Source organism: Nelumbo lutea, chromosome 3 (assembly GCF_056320005.1).
Source record: "Nelumbo lutea isolate HS-2025 chromosome 3, American lotus-T2T, whole genome shotgun sequence".
Taxonomy (NCBI): Eukaryota; Viridiplantae; Streptophyta; class Magnoliopsida; order Proteales; family Nelumbonaceae; genus Nelumbo; species Nelumbo lutea.
The window spans coordinates 45628306-45649616 of record NC_142686.1 but is presented as its reverse complement, the minus strand read 5'-3'; the positions used below and the strand labels follow the sequence as shown (position 1 = coordinate 45649616).

General features: G+C 35.6%; 1 protein-coding gene and 1 pseudogene across 1 annotated transcript; both read left to right on the top strand.

Moving 5' to 3' along the window:
* Window positions 1–7165: 7165 nt before the first annotated feature.
* On the top strand, window positions 7166–8052 carry LOC148864675 (ammonium transporter 1 member 2-like; annotated as a pseudogene).
* An 8933-nt stretch (window positions 8053–16985) lies between these two features.
* LOC148864674 (butanoate--CoA ligase AAE1-like) lies at window positions 16986–21311 on the top strand. Its single transcript, XM_088975105.1, has 2 exons — window positions 16986–17403; window positions 19710–21311. Exons 1-2 carry the CDS (start codon window positions 17206–17208, stop codon window positions 21180–21182), a joined length of 1671 nt encoding a protein of 556 aa, XP_088831231.1. The 5' UTR covers window positions 16986–17205; the 3' UTR covers window positions 21183–21311.

Below are 21311 nucleotides of genomic sequence, written 5' to 3'. Positions count from 1 at the left end.
TTGTGCTAGTCTAATTTTCACCACTTCATCTGCCACACGAGCATTGTTATAGCAGATTGGGGTGTGGAAAACACTAGATTTGAGGCTCAAAGCCTCAAATTACTATTAAACAAGGTAAAAAGATATAAGGAATACATATTTCGTTAGTTTTTGTCTAAGAAAGTAAGAATTACATTTCAATCGACACAAAAGGCATGCAGGTATTAACATATTATATAACTTTGCTAATGATACTTATAAAAAAAACACTTTGATAATAATACATTAATCAATATTTCAGCTCTCAATTTACTTAAAATTCAATAAGAATTTTCATAAATTAAACGCCTACAACTAGGGATGTCAAATGGACTGGATTTGGTCCAATCCGATCCAGTCCAATGTAAGTCCATTATAAATGGACCCGGTCCAGTCGAGTCCAATGAATATTTTGGACCATTTTGCACTGGTCCAATTCAATGTCTGGACCGTCCAATCTGTTTAAATTCATTTTGATTTAGATTGGTTTCAACCCAAACCTGGTCCATTGACACTTATATTCTTATCTTATGTCAGTGGACCGGATATTGGCTTAATCCAACCCAATCCAATATAAATTTATTACGGACAGACCAGGTCCATTCCAATCTAATAAATATTTTGGACCGGATTGGTCCAATGACTCCAAACCAATATGTCTTGTTGGTCTGTCCAATCCGTCTAAATGGATTTTGGACTGGACAGGGTCCAATCCAAAACTAGTCCATTGAACCCTTATAAATTAATTTATATGGAAATAAATAAATAAATTATTAAGTAAATATGAAAGAAATCATGTGCAAGTGTAACTAAGAAATTTTAATGTCTAAATAATTATTTTGTATTTTATTTATTTTTATTCTATAACTTACATGGATTTAATAGATCATGCATAGATATATTGCATGATTCTTTCCTACCATCAAAATCACACAAAGTATAAGGAAAAATAGTTTGGTTCAATTTTTTCCCAGTATATCTACTTGTACAAAAACTACTAACATGGCTTCAATCAGCATATCCATGCATTTCAAGCACCCAAACATGTAAATCTACTAGAACTAGAAGAATTAAATTTAAAGAATGGGAAAAAAGAAAAAACTTATCAGAATTCAATGGAAAGCAAGCACTAAAACACAATTTGCTTCAAAGGAATTTGAAGTTCAGGGCTTTCGTTCTCTGAAAAAAAAATGGCTGGTAGATCCTACATTTATATGTGGTTAGGAACTCCTCTACCAAGTTTCAGGCTAAACAAACAAGGTTTGATAGGTTGAAAGTTGCATCTTTGGGGTTTGGGTAACAATTCATACCGTTTGATACACCCATCGATGCACCAAGAGTCCGTTTGGTTTATGGGAATAGGGGTCTGGAATCAGAATCAACAATTGTTTGGTTGGATAGAATCGGAATCCCATTCTTATTGTTGGTGAAATGGTATTTCTCCATTTAAGGGAATGACCATTCCCTCCCCCTCCTTTGAGAACAAGAATCCATTCCAGCTGATACCGATTCTTGTCTGAATCAAACAGAGAGGAGGAATAGACCATTCCAATTCCAACTGCGAACCAAATGGACCCTAATAATATCACTCAATACTTTTTTTTTTGAGCTCAAAAAGAGGCTTTCATTGATCTCAGTTGAAACTTTCAAAAAATACAATGACTGTCAAAAAGTCAGGACAAATTGACCAAGTAGTAATAGATTTACAAGGAAGCGCAAACTTACCAATTTTATGCTTAGCAACATTAGCTTATCTATTGGTATGATTGACTGAGAGTGTAGACGATTAAAAAGCCCTCCACTGTGTTAATATACCACAGTGGAGATAGAGACTCCACCAACAGAAGGTCAATACTCTTTCATACGCTCTCATAACCTTCATTCTTCAATCTGAGAGAATGGTACAATAGGCCATTGAATTCCACATTAAGTCTTACTCCACCAATATACTTAGCAATTTCATAGGCTCTTTCAATTCCCTCTCATTAAGTCTTGTATTTAGAATATTAACTCTCATTCTGTCATTGAATTCCACATTTAAGTTTTTTACTAATAAATTCCACCAATTAGATCTATATCCAATATTTTTAATGATATAAAATACATGCTTCTTAAAAGTGACCCAAAAATTGAACCATTCTTCCATACGTGTGGCAAGTAAGAAGTTCAACCATCTAGGTCAAATGGGTCAACCCATAATGTCATTGTACTGAAAAAAAAACTTTTAAAATAGAAATAAGTACAAAATAAAAATATAGAAAAATTGGGCACATCTCTAATGTTTTATATATTAATCATATTAAAAAAAATAAGTGTGATAAATAATAATTATTCTTATTGATGTTGGAATCAAATATAAAATTCAAAGCAATCCATGGTGGTGGTCAACAATTCAACCTTTTAAGTCAAATGTGTCACCTCTTGATATCATAATTAAATAAAAATTAAAAGAAAAATAAAAAGCACAAAATATACGTATTTATTAGTGCCATAGACTTTAGTTGGTGGTCGGTCAAATCTCCAAAGGTCTAGAGAGAATGATGATGAAGAGAAGAAGAGAAAGATAGTTGCAGGAAAAACCCTAGGGTGTCTTACGTGGAGTCCAATAGGGTCTCTCTCCTCTTGGAAGACTTCTCTCATACTTATATAGACAAATGAGCAGGGTCTTAGAGGAAAGTGAAGAGGAGACAAAGGAAACTTTCCCACTATGGTGGTTAAAACTCGTTAGGTATTAAACAAGTAAGAGACTTAGATTTCACTACATGTCCATGAAAATCTTTTGGGGTCGGGAATTCCCATCTTTGGAGTCTGCATGTGCGCACATTTGTGGCCACAACTCCTTCTAGATGCTTGCTCATTGTCATGCGATGTGACTCCTCTTGTTAGGGTGTCTAAGTATTTAAGAGCAGCATCGCAAGTGCCGTGATGCGAGAGTATCACAATGCTGCGGCGCAAGAGTATCGATTGTAATCGTAGATCTGCACTACGATTCCTATGTTTTAATGCCTCAATGCAGTATTCTAACTTCATTGTTGTCATCGCAAGGGTGTTTTCTACGAATGTGCGTTTAGAGCAATATTGTTGCTACTAGAAGGGAAGTACAATATCGTAAGCATTATCACAGATTTTGGTGTTGTTGCACACTATGTGTTTGCAATTCTGGTTCATAAACATGTAATTGCATCTATGTTCTAACACTGGACATGTCTTTCATCGTAGTGGTTAACTCCATGTACTTACAATAATTATATAGAAATTTGTAAAAAAAAACATTTAGACAATTATTTAATATTTTATATTAAATAATCATATCAAATAAAAATAAGTATGATAAATAATGGTTGTTTTATTGATGTTGGAAATAAAATATAAAATTTAAAATCGATCCAAAAATGAAATTATTTTCCTAGTGGCAGGTCAACAATTCAACCTTTTGGGTTATATGTGTCAATCCTAGTCCTCATAATTACATAATAAAAATTGAAAAATAAAAATATAAAAATATGAAAATATAGAAATTCTACAAAACATTTGGGCACAACTCTAGTGTTTTATATTAATTATATGAAAAATTAAACACAATAAACAAATTTTGTTTTAAACTTTTTATTAATGATGAAAATAAAATACAAAATTTAAAACTAACCCAAAAGTGAAATTGTTTTTAATATTTAGTGGTATATCAACAATTCAACCTTTTACATAAATGTATCAACCTGTAGTGTCATAAATAAATAATAAAATTTAAAAAATGTAAAAAACACAAAAAATATATAAACTATGTAGAAAATATTTGACCATGTAGGACTGAGGTGTAAGGCTAGGTTGAAGGGTGGTCTCTTTGAAAGACGAAGGGGAGCCTCCAAGGGGAGTGAAAGCCTTTTTTGGTATGGGATTTGGAAAATGAGAGGGTTGTAGGGACTTGAGGGTATCAGCAACGAAATGCTTAGGATTCAGTGATGTCTGACGTGAGGAGGATCCTCTATTTATGAAGAAGATACCGAGATCCTAAAAGTTAGGAGATGAAGATCTTCGCTCCATATCGGGGAATGGAATATATTGTTCACTGGCAATCATTAGATGCGCTATTAGGGTTTCACCACATGTATCATGAGGATCTTCCGAAGGATTGGCTTTCCTTATCCTTGAGATTCTTCATTACTCACGCGTGCTACTAACTTTTTATGCAACATGACTAGTCCTACGCGGCGAAGATGACGCCACTATTCGAAGGGCAGTATTCATCAATGCCTCATGGCGATTCACAAAGTGCATTGCTATCATGAGCTCGCATGTTTGGACATGCGTAGGCCTCGCCATGGTCTCGGCCTACTGCTCTCTCTAACCTGTCATTCGAAGTGGGTTCACAAACTATGGGTTCATCGCACACTTAAGTGCGCTTGGGCCTTTTGGGTAAATCTCTCTGAAGCTCGTTCCGGTTCAGGTACTCACCGGACTTGATGGTCCGTGGGTTTATCGCAACTTTGCTTAGTGTGTTATGGATTCATTGCGACGATAGTGATAAACTGTGTAATCGTTATAGACTCCTGGCAGTCAGTCAGTCTCCGAAAGCCCGGAGATGGCGACCAGAATGAGAGGAGGTGGAGAAGAGAAGAAAAAGAGGAGAGGGAGAGAAAAAGAAAAACCTCTTGAGAAACCCTAGGTCTGGATTGTGATTGTGTTGTCTCTCTCTAGAGAAGAATTGCTTTCCCCCTTTTATAGAGAGGGTTAAGGCCATCAAGAAATGAGCTATTTCCTGTTAGGGAAGAGCATCTCTCCTATTATGAAAGGAGGTCTTATTAAGGGATCATTATTAGAGAATCCTATCCCTCCCATATTCTTTCCGTACGTGACCCTATTGTACTGATGTGGCGCAGGTGATGAGATCGTTTGGCGGGCATACTTTCATTAAACTCACATGCGTAACTTAAAGACGTACATGTAACCGGTATCTATTCCCGTTTTACCGTGATTCCACGGTGCTGTGATGGTGTTGGGTTCATTGCAGTTTTACGCATGTTTGGGTTCATCACAAACCCGCATGTGTCTTAGTTTTATCGCAAATTCGTACTAGCCAAAGTTCATCGTGACCTGTCCTAGGTGTGAGTTCATCGCAATCGTAGATCTGTGATGAATTCATCGCAATCGTGCGATGGGTTCTAGATTCATCGCAAGCGTCTGTGTAATGTTGGTTTGACACCTTTTGTACCTTAAAGGTCTTAGTGACCACTATATACCTACAGATCATATCTTAAATATCATATATTCATCATATTAAATAAAAATAAGTGTGACAAATAAAAATAGAAATATAAAGTAATTATAAAAATATTTTGAAAACATATTATTTACTATCATCTTCATCAAAAAAAATGTTACGTACAAAACACATGCATACTTAACAATAGTGTAAATATGAAAGACTAATAACCAAAGAAAGAATCATCTTATGGTTGGATATGTGGGTAAGTTATGCTTTAGTCCCAGTTCTTGACCATCTGGGAAGGCTGAAGTGCAGCAGCTTCTAGCTTTTTTAAGTAAATGAAAAGAGAAGCAGCTTCCTTATGGCTTTCTGAGGTGGGCCCCACACAAGGAAGCCTATAAAACTCTATTGAATAAAAAATCAAGAGAGACCGAACCTGTTTCAGTCACTTTTTCAACTATCCCCTTCAGCATCTTTTAATAGTTATCCAAAGCACTTCAAAGCAGCTGAACTAGCTTAGTTGAATCTTCAACCAGCCCAATTGCTTTCTAAGAGGCTTGAAAGGTGTAGCGCGTACTACCAAGTCTTGTGAAATTCCCGCCAGGTAAAATTTGTTAAAAAAAAACAACAAAAATGGTACACAAACGCTGCATTCATAATCTCCTCTAAATGAAAATCTTCTCTGCAACTTGTGTGTGCCAACGCGTCTTCATGTTGTGGAGTATACCAAGCCATGTCAGTGGGTGGGGTAAACCCGCACATTAGCCCGGCCCTATGGGTTAGGGTCGGATCAACCTTAATCGGGTTTCAGTCTTTCGGGTCATGTTCGGGTTAAGATCAATGCGTCAAAACCGACTAGTTGTAACATGTGTTAAACAAAACATGGCCTTGCTTGCGTATATTGGTGTTCCTCTTCCTTGGGGTGGGTTTGCGTTGGAAGTAACTGTGTATAAGGTTCAACCTTCCTGAGTCTGACGTCCCTAATTGCATCCATGCCATGTGCGGAGTTCGGCTTCAGTGAAGGCAAAGCCCATTCGAGCAGCCTTTACTGTTTGCATTGAGAATATGTACTTTATTTCGTGGAAAGATATTCTTAATACAAGATTGCAAAAGGTTGTTAGAACGGTATGGGCATAGATTTTTCCTCGTGAAAGCCGATCTCACTTGTGCCATGTATTGTTTAAGTTGCACCTAGTCCTGTTGGGTGGTACTGAATGCTCTTGCAGGTTGCAACTTGGGTTTTTAATTTGGGGATGAGGATAAGGATGCAATTATCCGAATTAAAATTAAAATTTGATTCCATTAAGGGCTCTAAATTTAAATTCAAATTCAATTTGTTTATAATTGGATCAAATATGAATCTACCCATTTGTATTTTTACCAATTTGTCATAGGTTCCAAGTTTTATACAATTATTCAGTTCATTTTGTTCATAAAATATAATATTAAAGTCATTTTTGTTTATTTTTAGGGTAAATTACAAAGCCCCCCCTATACTATGACCATGAAACAAAGACCTCCCTTGACAGTTAAGTTAGATGATGGAATGCATTAAATTACTAAAATACCCTACTAAATTTTTTCTATTTTGTTTTTTTGCCCTTTTTCTCTTAAAACCTATTTAACCTATTGTTTCCATTTCTTCTCTTCTTTTCCCCTCCTTCACCATCCTCTCTTATTCTCTCTCTCCCAACTCTCCTAAATGAAAGGATAGAGGAAATCCATTTATCATCTTCCCTTTCTTATCTTCTTCGTTCGAGCCAAGAAAACTATGAACATAATGCTCACCAACGTGCTTGACGTAGCCGCTAAGGGTCTATTTTACTATCTCTTCGGGTTCGCCTTTCTCTTCGGTTCTCCTTCCAACAGCTTCACTGGCCATCACTTCTTGGGCATGAAGGCATTCCTGTCAAAGCTGTTCGATTATAATAACTTCTTGTATCAATGGGCTTTTTCCATCGTTGCTACAGAAACCCAATTCGTCGCTTACCTCATTTACTTGACCAGACTGCAGTGACCACAACCTTGGCCAATTGCACGGCTGCGCTAACCACTTTGTTCGGGAAAAGTTTGATTTTAGGACACTAGAACATTACCAATGTGTGCAATGGATTGCTTGGGGGTTCACAACAATCACCTTTGGCTGCTCAATGGTGGAGCCATGGGCTGCTATCGTCTGCGATTTCGTTGCCTCCTAGATCTTGATTGGATGCAACAAGCTTGATAAGTTCAAATATGATGACCCACTGGAGGCTACGCAATTTCACGATGGCTATGGAAGTCGGGGTCCTATATTCATGAGCTTGTTTGCAAGGGGCATATATGTGCAGGAGGTATACCGAGCCACAGAGAGGCCATATGGAATGTTCATGGGAGGAGGTGGAAAGATCTTAGCTGCTCAAATTATCCAGATTTTGAAGATTGTTGGGTGGGTGAGTGCCACCATGGGTCCTCTGTTTTATGTGCTAAATAAGATGATTTTGCTAAGGATGAGATGGCTGGAATGGGCCCTTTGTTTTATACCATGATGAAGATGAACAGTCACAGATGCAGGGAGGTTTAATGATAAGAAGAATAGAACCAGCTAATGGCACTCCTGCTGCTAATCAAAGTCCATCACAAGTTGTGTGGTCATTTGCCGCTCTCGATGCAAATCCCAACCTCCAGAACCTTCATCACAACGGTGGGTGAGTGCCACCATGGGTCCTCTGTTTTATGTGTTAAATAAGATGAACTTGCTGAGGATATCAATTGAGGATGAGATGGCCGGAATGGATATGACCCGGAATGGTGGCTTTGCATATGTATACCATGATGAAGATGAACAGTAACAGAAGTAGGGAGGTTTAATGATGAGAAGAATAGAACCAGCTAATGGCACTCCCACTGCTAATCAAAGTCCATCACAAGTTGTGTGATCATTTTCTACTCTCGATGCAAATCCCAACCTCCAAAACCTTCGTCGTAACAGCTATGGCTCTCCTAGAAAGCCCAAAACCTATCATGCTGCAATTTCACGGTGGTGGAAGTTGCCTATCCAACTACATTTGAGGACGGGTTGAAAGTTTTGAACTAGTTAGGGAAGCAAGCAAATGGAGAGAGAGAGAGAGAGAGATTGGGATCTGAATAAAGCAGTAATGGAAAGAGAGATCGGGATTGAATTAAATGGGTTCATTCCTGATGCTGTTAAGGGGAAGGGAAAGAAGAGAGATTGGGGGAGAGAGAGAAATGTGAAGGAACGGAAGGGTAGTATCGAAAAGTCGGGAAGATGAATAGTGCTTTTCTCGTCTAATTATTACAAGGATAGTATGGGGATTAAAAAATATTGTAACGGTCTTTTTGAATGAAAGGCTAATGAAAGGGGGTCTTTGTCTCATGGTCATAGTAGAGGGGTCTTTATAATTTACCCTTATTTTTATTAATAATACATAATATTTTGATCATTTTTAATCGAACTTACTTATACTATTTAATATCCAATTACAATCCTAATTCGATTTGAATCTTCTGGTTATTCCATGGATATGATCCAATTCGAATTTAAATGTAAAAAAATCAAATTCAGATATACCTATGTCTGATTTGATCGGATCCGTTTTCAGTCGTAGATGGAGATGCAAGTAGGGCTGTCAGTGGTTTGGATCGTTTGGGTCTGGTTCAGGGCATTGATTATTAATTGGGACAATTGCGTCTGACCCAACTAGGAACCTTGGTATATTTAACAAAAGAATCAGTTGAGATCGGAATCAATTCGGAACAATGCAAACGGTTCGGTTTGGTTTGATTTGATTCGATCGGTCGGGTAAACCAACCAATTGACAGTCCTATATGCGATTGTAAAATGCCCAAGAAAACCCGGTTAATGGGCGAAAAAAGACGATCTTTGAGATTTTCTGCTTCTGGTTTTGCCTGATGACAATGACAGATTTTGACTCATGTCGTAACTCGTGACAGCTTTTATCATCGTTAATCAAGTAAAAAAATTCAAACAAAGCTCAAACAAAAACACCAAAATCAGTCGACAGTTCTTGACTATTGTTTCAGGGTTCCAGAAAACCACTCACGGCATGGTTTTCATAGAAAATAGAATACACTCTCTAGACAGAAAAGTCGGAACTTGCCAATTTAGATTTTAGAAGTTCATGGTCCTGAATTTAGCGACACAAGCATATTGTGTAGTTGTCGTCATCATCATCATCTAAACTTTGTCTCAATTATATATGGCTGGTTAGATTATATTAATACTGTTATGACATTTCATTCTATACAGTCTTATATCCATTGTTAAACTATGGCTCTCAAATCACTTCTAACTATTTTAGAAAATTTTAGCAATTCTTTTAACATGGCATACATACAATTTTAACACAATTCTGATAACGAGAGCTTCTATACTTTAAACCTTGTATTAGACCAATCCGGACTGATCCAATCCGAGTCGATCGGGTTTTCATCAGTATCGGCCAGTTTCAGGTTGTACAAATTCATAAACTGATGATTCGGATCGGTTTCGGTTTTCTTGTATGAAAACCGAAATTGACCCGAACCGAACCGACTTAGTTCCTACTTAACTATTTAAATATATATTTCAATTTTAAATTAAATCAACCTAATCTATTTAACTATATATTTCGATTTTAATTTAAATATATTTTATATCTAAAACTGTTAAATAAAGATACTTCAGTTTTACATAAAAACTGAAATATCTGACAACCCAAACTTGCACCACACAGGCACATGGGCCATGGGGGGCATGGATGAACTTAGAGCCGAAACCGACCCAAACCGACTCAAACCGACTAGGTCAGTTTCGCTTAACACTGGGTCGGTTTCGGTTTCCATCTTAGGTAACCCGACCAGGTCGGGTCGATTTGAAAAATCTCAATAAACCGACCCAACCCGACCCGTGAACAACCCTACCTTGTATGATACCCAGAGACCTGTATAGGGTGCTGAATTGTGTTAGATAATTAACCATTACTGATTATTGTTAATAAATCCTATTCATAAATTTAATAATTACTGTTATATTAAAAATAACTAAATAATATTGTTAAAACTATCATTACTGGTTATTTAATAAAATATTATAATTACTTACTATTATTGATAAATGTTGTTAATAATTAAATATTTAATAAATAATGTTAACAAAAATTAGCAAAAATAATGTTTATCTTTTTGTTTATTGAATTTCTTTGGTTTAAATTTGTGGGCTTTGTGCTTTGAAGATTGTTAAATAATGTTAGTTAAAAATGTTATTTGCATTTAGCTTAATGAATTGCTTCAAGTTTCTAAATATTGACAGGGTCGATATGCCATGTGTCGGTGCTTTCTTTATCTTTTACTTTTTTTTTTTTTTTTGAAATCGGTTCAGATGGGCCACTTTAAGGCTTGGCTACCCTCTGAACCAGTGGCTGACCTAATACAACCCTTGTAGGGGCGTATTGGAAAGCCACCAACACGATACGTATTGTCTGATATAGGCCAATATGTGTCGATACTTTGAACCTTGAATTGCTTTGGTTTATATTTATAGATTTTGTGTTTTGAAGATTGTTACATATTGTAAGTTAAAAATATTGCTATTTGATTTTTTTTTTTTTACTTTGATAACTATTATACCTGAAATTGTCAAATAATGTAATAATAACAATTGTAAAATAATTATAAAAATTATCAAATATAAATTAAAAGAAATTACCATTATTAGACATAAATTACCAATATTTATAAAAAATTACTAAAAATAAATCAAAAGAAATGATCACAAATTAGTAGACTTTAGGATGATAATTACTTGAAATTATCATGTAATATAATCCTAAATGCATTAAAATAATTTGCCAAAAAAATATCATAAATTAGTAGAAATGTCCAAAAAAATAGCCACTAAATTCCATAAAATTGATAAATTACTATAATTTACCAATAAACTATCATATAATAAATATAATACAATGGTATATATTTACCAAGAAATTAGTATATAATAGAAATTACCAAAATTTAGTAAAAATTATATAATAGAACTAATTTCTACTAATTGACCAATAAACTATCATATAATAAGTATAAAAAATAAGTATATATTGACCAAGAATTCTCATAAATTAGTATAATAGAAATTACCAGAAATTAGTAAAACTTAGCCAAAATTTACCACTAATTTCTATAAAATATTATATTTACCAAGAATTATAATAAATTATTATATAATAGAAATTTCCATAAATTAGTAGAACTTAGGGAAAAATAACCACTAATTTCCATAAACTAGATGAAATTAGATTAACTTTGTAAAATAACCATTAAATTCCAAAAATTAATAGAACTTAGGATGATAATTACTTCAAATTATCAAATAACATAAATTTAAATAAATTACAATAATTTGTCAAAAATTGCATTTCGTTTTCCCGTGCATTGCATGGGTCCCTGCTAGTGTACTTTTAAATCAAATTGCATTGAATTATTTTTATAAGACATAGGTGAATCGATCCAATTATAAATAGATCAAATTCAAATCACCCTTAACCAGATCGAATTTGAATACAGATAAAAAAACACTTCACAATGTATCAATGGGTCACAGATACATGATATGTGAAATAATAGTTGTTTCAGGGTTTGACCTCCTGTTTCAGGGGGTAGACAGGCTTTATACCAATTCCCTGAACAGATTTGAGAAAAAAAAAACTAGAAAAACAATATATAAAGCGTAATACGCCCCATCTGTTGTATTTAGACTGTATTGATATTTAAAACCATGACTATAGCTATTGCGGTCTGCAATAAGCACTCTACTGGTTATACATATATTTCAGGTTACAAGAGGCTACATCTGAGGCAAAAAAAACAAGAACGTACCCAGCCCCGCTTCCCATCTAACAAGATGAGAAACAAAAATGTTACATGGTTAGGCATTGTGGGCTGACAAATTCAAGTTTGCCTTTTGCAGATATTTGACAATTAATGAAATAACTTTGTTGGGTGGTATTTTTATTATTGATTTGATTTGTTTTCTTGTTCTAATTAAAATTTTAATGTCTTACCTTGTGCAGTTGTGTTATTTGCATTGATTTGATTGGTTCAGTTGCCGGCCGAGAATCTCTCAAGACTCAGCAGTCAACACTGGCTCTGGGACTTTGGTTGGACCCGCTCAATTGGCATACTATCCACTGGTTGACAGTCTGTTTGTTTTTATTTAAACACTTGCTTTAATGTAAAATCGATCTCTTAACGCAATAATGGAATGCAAATTCTGGTTCCCTTTATTTGTGATTTCACTTTACCTTAGGTTTATTTTAGTTCATCTGCACTTCAAATTACAAACAGATCGATTAGATTTAGATATAAATTGAAACAAAAATATGTACATCAGAATTTGAAATCAAATCATTTGCACTTCCGTACATATGTAGCAATGCTTATTTGGCCCGGCCTTGTAGGGGCCTTGAGTAGGGGTGTAAATGGATTGAATTCGAATTGAATTATATAAATATCTGAATTTGAATCTAATTAGAAAATTTCGATATTTAAATTTGATTTGATATCCAACGGAATTGAAAATTAATATTCGAATATTCGATTCAAATTTGACCAATTAATTATTTTATATAATTAATAAATATTTTATTTATATAAATATATAAATTATATAAAACATTTAGATATTTTATATAAGAATTGAATAATTAAAAAATATTTATCAAATTGAATCAAATCACATCCAAATTCAAATCTGATTAACAAACCGATTTGCCAAAGTGGTTTTCCTCGCAATCTGATTTGCCAAAGTGGATTTCCCCCAAGGAGCCATGGCCCTACTTTCGAGAATCTGAACTCTATTCCGCACGCGTCACTCTTTACGTCATGCTAAACATTTTATGACAAATTTGCCCTTCTGTACATTCCACGTACGTTGCATGATTGCATCAGTCGTCAATCTCCCTGTTATTGTTGCCAACTTCACTCCTGTTCGAATCCAACTTATCTGCTCTGCACTCACTAATTTTAGTCAATTCCTAGTTTGAAATCAAAGGAGGGCCTCGTTCGGTGCTCTGCAAATTACGTTCCTTTGACTCCTATTAGCTTCTTCCTGCGATCCGCCATTATTTTCAGAGATAACGTTTCTATTGTTCATGGCAATGGAAAGAAACGCTGCACAGATGTTTGAGGCTTGCCTCTGCTCTGGCCCATATCGTGAATTTCAAGTTTTCAACCGGAGATGTCGTGGGTTCTGTTTTTCTGCTGAACTTCCTATTTTGTTCAAATATTCTTCTTTTTCATTCATCTGGATCCGTCGTCTGATTAGTCCTTAACCAGAATTAGTAAAACTAATGCCATCGGAATTTCATCTGGAACCATCATTGAAGTAGCTAGAAATCACTGTCATTGTCTTCACTCTTCAGGACTCTTTACACTCAGTTCTGATAACTTTCTTTGCAGGTTGCCGTATTTGCACCAAACGATCCACCAATGTACGAGTTGCATTTTGGGGTTCCAATGGCAGGAGCTGTTATATTTGTACACTCAGCATACGTCATGATTCTGCAATGGTGTCAATGCTAGCTGCTGAGACACTCAGAGGCCAGCAATGTAGCTTGGATACCAGTTCCGGATCTAACTTGAATAAGGATACTAAGAGAGAGCCATTTCTTGTATTCCCAGATTAATATGATCTCTAAATCTTTTGGTTCTACTCTACTCTTTTTAATCTTATCTTGTATGAAACCTATATAAACTTAAACTCTTGAGAACTTTATAAATACAAATAACTTTGATACGAGGCAACTATTTTAAACTTTCAATTTTTTTTAAATCCTTTATATTAAAAATTTAGGTTAGGTTTTTCATTTGTTGTTTTGATAGATTTTATTTGATTTAAGAGACTTACTGTATTTTATCTAGTATGTGACCTCGTTATGGGGCAATCACACATATGTATCATTTTGGTTTTTACTCTTTTTTTTTTTTTGTTTTTTATAGTAATATTATTTTATTTGAGTTTTATTTGAGAAGATTTTATTTGAGCTTTACTATTTGTCTAATAATTATATTTATATTTGAAATTCAAATAAAACTAACTATTGAAACACTTGATCGAGTAGACACAACATAAGTAAGCACGTTAAATGAACACTCGATAAGTATTTTGACAATTGCTAAAAGTATGTTTTAATCTTTTTCAAGGGTGGGATGAGGGTATTTTAAGGGACAGCTGTCAAAAAAAATTCAAGTGTTCATAAATGTGCTTACAACGTTGTGCTTAGCTGATCCAAAGTACTGCATTAAAATGTCCCTATGATTATGAATATTGAGTTTTCAACTGCAAAAAAGAAATAAATAAATAAAAGAGATCAATTTCAATGCTCACAAGACCATGTTCACACTTATACCAAATATCTCCATATTTGTATTTTTTTCACGAGGAGATATTTAAGGCTGCAATGGATTATGCGAACGTGTGAGCTCAGGACCGAATCATATTTAAATTTTCAAATGAAAAGCAGTTTTTATATATTAATCTTTGGCCACTGCTGTTACTTTGATTGCAATCACAAATTTTGTGCAAATACAATCCAGTTGCACATTGGGCTGATCGTTGCGGATATCTCCCTTACATGTACATTAAGTTTTTTGGGGTGATGTAAAGTCGCAACATTCTGTGCACACACTCTGAATAGGCACCTATGACCTAATGACAGATTGGCAGCATGAATTTAATATTACACTTGGAACGACCCCTACTAACTATGGGCTGAACTATTTCAAGCTTTTCAAATTGAAGAAGATAAACACAAATGTACAGCTAGCAAATGATTCTTATTCAAGCAGCCCCGTAGCAAGGAAGGGACTGGATTTGGTCCCAGTTTTAATAAATGGTACCATACTAAATATAGCCCATGGGGTTATATTTAAATTGAATCTTTTATTTCAGTGAGGAAGTTGGGTTAGGAAGTAGAGGTTTCAATGGGACTGGATTTGGTCAAATGGACTGGACCCAATTCAGTCCAAATCCAATCAAATCCATTTTATAAAAAACAAAACAATATAAAAAATTACAAAAATATATTAAAATGAAGAAAACACTTTTATGAAAGTACTTCGTAAAAGTATTTTTATAAATGTTTTTTTACAAAAACACTTTTATGAAAGTACTTCGTAAAAGTTCTTTTATAAAAGTATTTTTATAGAAGTGCTTTTGTAAAAGTACTTTTGTAGAAGTGTTTTTATAAAACTACTTTCATATAAGTGCTTTTGTAAAAGTACTTTTACAGTACTTTCATAGAAGTGTTTTTATAAAAGTGCTTTCATAAAAGTATTTTTATAAAAATATTTTGATACAAGTGCTTTTGTAAAAGTACTTTCGTAAAAGTGCTTTTATAAAAATACTTCCATAAAAGTGCTGTCGTAAAAGTACTTCCATTAAAGTGTTTTTATAAAAATGCTTTCATAAAAGTGCTTTCGCAAAAGTGCTTTCATAAAAGTACTTTTCATAAAATATTTTAAAAAATGCTTTTGTAAAAGTGTTTTTGTAAAAGTACTTTCATAAAAGTGATTTTATGTCGGCTTCAGTTTTGATCAATTTCAAATTGGACAAGGATTTGGCCTCATTAACGGATTATTGCAAATTTGGTTTAGGTCCAATTCAGACCAATAAGAATATGAACCAAATTATTTTGGATTAATCCAATCTAATAATTATAATAGACCGTACAAATCCAATTTAATAAGATTTGGATCGAATTAAACCCAATCCAAAATCCGTGGATTGACACTCCTACCTTCCAATGATGTATTATTTGCTTCAAAGCATGTTAAGGGATCTAAATGTGCGAGTAACAAATAATAGAAGTTCCACCTGTCCTCAACATTTAAAAGTAACGTGACATCGTGATGAGTAAAGTTCCATATTAATCAAGCGTAGAGGTTAGATGGGATAAACCATTAAACCAACTAACAAAATAGTGCTAGGCACATCATAATTTTGTTCCACTTATCCTCTTAAACCAACGATCACAGATTTTTTTAAGGGGATGTTTGGAATCATGACCGTTTTTCAAAAAAATGATGTCATGTTGGATCTATATAGGCATTTCAACAAATATCTATGTATCTCATTGTTTGGTTCAGTCAATTATTAATAAATCGGGCATGTCTCAAAAATCGGGACCATGGTGACTCGTTTCCCCCAATGGTTGACTGATGTGTATTCTATGTGATGTTTATCTATTAGAACATACATGAAAAACGGTGATAAAAATCACCTTACCAAACATCATATTATTATTCACTGCCTATGTGGCAGAAGCTTTATTTTTTTTAAATGTGTATTGAAAACATGGGCGTTATTTCTTAAAAATCAGTCCCAAAACGAGCACATACTTCCAAACACCATCTAAGTGAAAAACTATTAACTGAATACGATGGCTCTTCAGCGGAACATAGAATGGATGATAGTGTTCCACGTCAGTAATAAAACACATGGACTGCACCTTTCGTAATAGGGACATGAACAGCCATCTCTGTTATTTGGAAGTAACTTTCTTTAATTTGATTGACAGTGAAATCGAAAAATAAAGAAACAATTTCTTTACCTTATGGAGAGTGAAAGGAAGCAAATTCATTTCAATTTTAATTAAAAAAAAATCTTTTTTCCCTTATTTTCTCATTTTCTTAAGAACAAAACGTATAGCCTAAGCTCCGGCGGACTGGACCCGTTTTCTAGAATCCGAATTTATCGTCATTCGTCACTCTTCACGTCATTTTGTATTATGCTCAGCGCTCACTGTGTGCCTATCTACACTTAATCCACAGATCCAAGTATGGATGTGTCATGCATTTCGTAAGCTTCTCATCTATGTGTTTCTATTTATTTCCAACGTTCTTTCCTGTTCGAATCGAACTCATTACTGCTGTCAGTAGTAAGTACTAAGTAGTAATATCTGAAAAATCGACATTCGAGCTTGAAATCAATGGAGGATCTCCTTCGGTGCCCTGCGAATTGCGTTCCTCTGTCTCCCATTAGCTTCTTGTTGCGATCCGCTAAAGTTTACAGAGATAGGGTCTCTGTCGTTTATGGAAATGTGAAGTACACATGGAGAGAAACGCTGGAAAGGTGTTTGAAGCTCGCTTCTTCTCTGACACAGATGGGGATTTCAACTGGGGACGTTGTAAGCTCTGATTTTCTGACCTTCTGCTGCCGTTTTCATTTTCTGGGCCATTTTGTCATTTCTGGAATTTAAATTCGTGTTGATGTAGTTGACTAGTTTTCATGTTTTCTTCTTCTCGTTTATCTTTAACTATTCCTCCTTACGTTTTCCTTGTTTTTCTGCAATTACACTGAAATTTTCTCAGTTTAGTTTTTTCTGTTTGTGTAGTGCGTTGTCATAATCTCATTCTCCGTAACCTCTCATGCATATCTAACTCATTTCTGATGTGTTTCTCTCTTATTCATTTACTGATGCATACTCTTTTCTGTTTATGATGTGGATCCCTTTGATTCGATGCTGTTTTACAGAGATCTCCTGTTCTAGTACTCTTCAATTTTCTTTTTCTTTTCTTTTATGTTTGATATTGTGCCGGATATTTGGTGATTGTGCATTTGCCAAAATTGATTCATCACAGGGTCATTAGAAGAGGTCACTTAATCATCATCATCATCATCATCAATATTATTATACATTTCTTGGTTTTCAATTTCTTGTCTCTGAGGTTCATCCCTACTTTTCATAGTCGAATTATATTCTTTTGGCGAGAGAGAGAAGATAACAAAGTGTTGTACGAGGAGAGATAATAAACGCAAGGGCCCAAAAGGTACAAATCCAAGCTTTTTACTCCATGTTTTTGCCAAACTATCAGTTAACGGATTTTGATCTCTTGGAACCCATCTGAAAGGCAGTTACAGAAGAAGAAAGGTACCTTGCTTCAGCCAATAGGTGATTCAATTTCCATGGGCCTCTTTGATTCGTTTCTAACCAATTTATGGTGTTGACTGAATCACCCACTACTAATAAAGGAGAGAAGTTCCGATCTCTAGCAATTCTTAAAGCTGTTTACACTGCCAAAATCTCAGCCTGGTTGAAGTAGTCTCCCCTATGGGCCCACTACAAACCCATATCAATCACACTACCTTGCCTTGAGACAAAAACGCCACCAACCCATATCACACTTCCATCAAAATTAAGAATAAACTCTGCTCTCACATTCAAAGGGAAACTTGGTGAACTAGAAACTGAAGGGGAAGAATAAGATTCTTAGGGCCTGTTTGGTTAACGGGAATAGGGATCTGGAATCAGATCCAACTGTTTGGTTGGGGAATCTGAATCCCATTTCCATTCCTGGTGGAATGGCATTCCCCCATTTGAGGGAATGGCCATTCCCTTCCCCTCTCTTGAGAATGAAATCCCATTCCAGTTGATTTCAATTCCCATTCCGATTTCTGTCTGAACCAAACAGACTATGGGAGTAGACCATTCCAATTCCAATTCTGACTATGAACCAAATGGACCCTTAGTGTTTCTACTGATGTCTTTGACTATAAGACCCATAAACTCTTCACAAACTGAAGGCGCAAGAGTTACACATGCTGAATATTCGATCTTCTAGTTCATGCTAATTCCTGCATTTATTTTCAAAAATTCTGAAATTTCGTTCTTCTCAAAATCCCCACATGTCACAAAACAGCATGCTTAATGCCTAAGAGGATTTGTTCAGCTTCATTGGGTCCAAAGGTGATGAAGAGCTTGCAGCAACAGAGAAAGTTTGTATTGATCGTGTCAAAATGGCATAGTTGGGTTTTGAGTAGATGGATATGCGCAATATAAATTTTATGATTTGACACAAGTTGATAATGAGGCAGTATTTGGTTATGCATTGACAAGTGCTCCAATCACCTCTGCCTGGTAGGAAAATACAGTTGTTAAGGCTTGATTTGGCTAAGTAGTATCCACACTGACATGGTTCTGCAAATGGAAATTTTGGTTTCTTTTTCTCAACAATGCATACTGTCTATATGCAAGACGTTTGCTGGTTGAATCCGTAATCTCTCTTAGAAATAAATTTCTATTGGCCCCATTCAAATTGGTGATATAACACTTGTACAGGAGCTTACAACATATTATTCCTTGTTGAGTATTAATACTCTACACTTTTGTCTCTTTAACTGATCCAATTCAAGATTGGCCATGTTTCTATCCCATTTAATATTGTGGAAGGTTGTTTTAGTTTTGTATCCAAAACAAAGGCATATGCCCTTCTAGAATAACTCAAATTTCTCGAGTAGAACTTTGTTAATCAGAACATTAATATGTCAATAGAAGTTCTTGCTTTATGATTCAGGCACCAGACTTCTCGCTTCAATAGAAGGATCTCTTTCCTTCTCATTGTAATACCACCAGCTGTAGATACTTTTAACTATCTAACTCTTCGTTCCTTTATGATTCATACTCTTTATATGAACTTTTCCTTTCTTTTTCAGGTGGCCGCATTTGCACCAAATATTCCAGCAATGTATGAGTTGCATTTTGCAGTCCCAATGGCAGGAGCTGTTCTTTGTACACTTAACATACGGCATGATTCTGCAATGGTGTCAGTGCTGCTAAGACATTCAGAAGCCAAAATCATCTTTGTTGACTACCAGTTCCTCGAAGTTGTTGAAGGAGCACTTAAACTTCTCTCCAACACAAAAGCCAAGTTACCACACCTGATCCTAATTACAGAGTGCAATAAGCCTTCCCCAATCATTAAAAATGCTCCCTCAACTTCTGGTGAATTGCAATATGAAAGTTTCCTAGAGGTAGGACAACTGAATTTTGATATCAGATGGCCAAAGGATGAATGGGACCCTATTTCATTGAATTATACTTCTGGCACCACATCAAGTCCCAAAGGAGTTGTTTTCAGCCACAGGGGAGCTTACCTCAACTCCTTTGCAGCAGTTCTTTTAAACTCCATGGGCCCGATGCCTGTGTACCTATGGACTGTTCCTATGTTCCATTGCAATGGGTGGTGCCTCACTTGGGGTGTGGCAGCTCAAGGAGGCACCAATGTTTGTCACAGGCGTGTCTCTGCAAAGGGCATATTTGATAGTATTTGTCTCCACAAAGTAACACACATGGGTGGTGCACCAACAGTCTTGAACATGCTTGTTAATGCACCTGCCAGTGAAAGGAAGACACTTCCCCACAAGGTTGAGGTGATGACAGGCGCTGCACCACCACCTCCAGAGATCTTGTTCAAGATGGAGGAACTTGGTTTTGGCGTTACACACTCATATGGCCTAACAGAAACCTATGGTCCAGGAACAGTTTGTACATGGAAGCCTGAGTGGGATGCCTTGTCTGCTCATGAACAGGCAAAGATCAAGTCCCGCCAAGGCCTGCAACATCATGGAATGGAGGAGGTTGACATAAAAGATCCAGTGACCATGAAGAGTGTACCAGCAGATGCAAAGACAACAGGCGAAGTAATGTTTAGAGGCAATGTGGTGATGAATGGGTACCTTAAAGATTTGAAAGCAACACAGGAAGCTTTTAAAGGGGGTTGGCTTCGTACTGGGGATATTGGTGTGAAACACCCTGATGGTTACATAGAGTTAAAGGACCGTTCAAAGGACATCATAATTTCTGGAGGGGAGAACATAAGCACGATTGAGGTTGAATCTGTGTTGTTTAGTCATCCTGCAATTCTTGAGGCTGCTGTTGTAGGCCGACCTGATGAACACTGGGGGGAGACTCCTTGTGCCTTTGTAAAGTTAAAAGAGGGATATAACACAAATTCTGAAGAGATCATAAAGTTCTGTCGTGGCCACTTGCCGCATTATATGGTTCCTCGAACCATTGTTTTCCAGGATTTGCCAAAGACTTCTACTGGAAAGGTACAGAAGTTTGTTCTCAGGCAGAAAGCAAAGGCTATGGGCAGCCTCTCTAAGAAGAGTACCAGCAAGCTTTAAGACATCCTTGCCTGGAAGGGAATGTAATATTGTATTGAGTGCAAGACTTTCTTGTTCACAGAACTATTGAAGGTATCTTTGGAAATGTTCATTATTGCTCTATTAATTGTACTAGTCTAATTTTCACCA

Coding starts and splice junctions, on each gene's coding strand:
- LOC148864674 (XM_088975105.1), top strand. CDS start 17,206: ATGGAGGATCTCCTTCGGTGCCCTGCGAATTGCGTTCCTCTGTCTCCC. Junction 17,404..19,709: donor GGATTTCAACTGGGGACGTT/GTAAGCTCTGAT, acceptor TTTCTTTTTCAG/GTGGCCGCATTTGCACCAAA.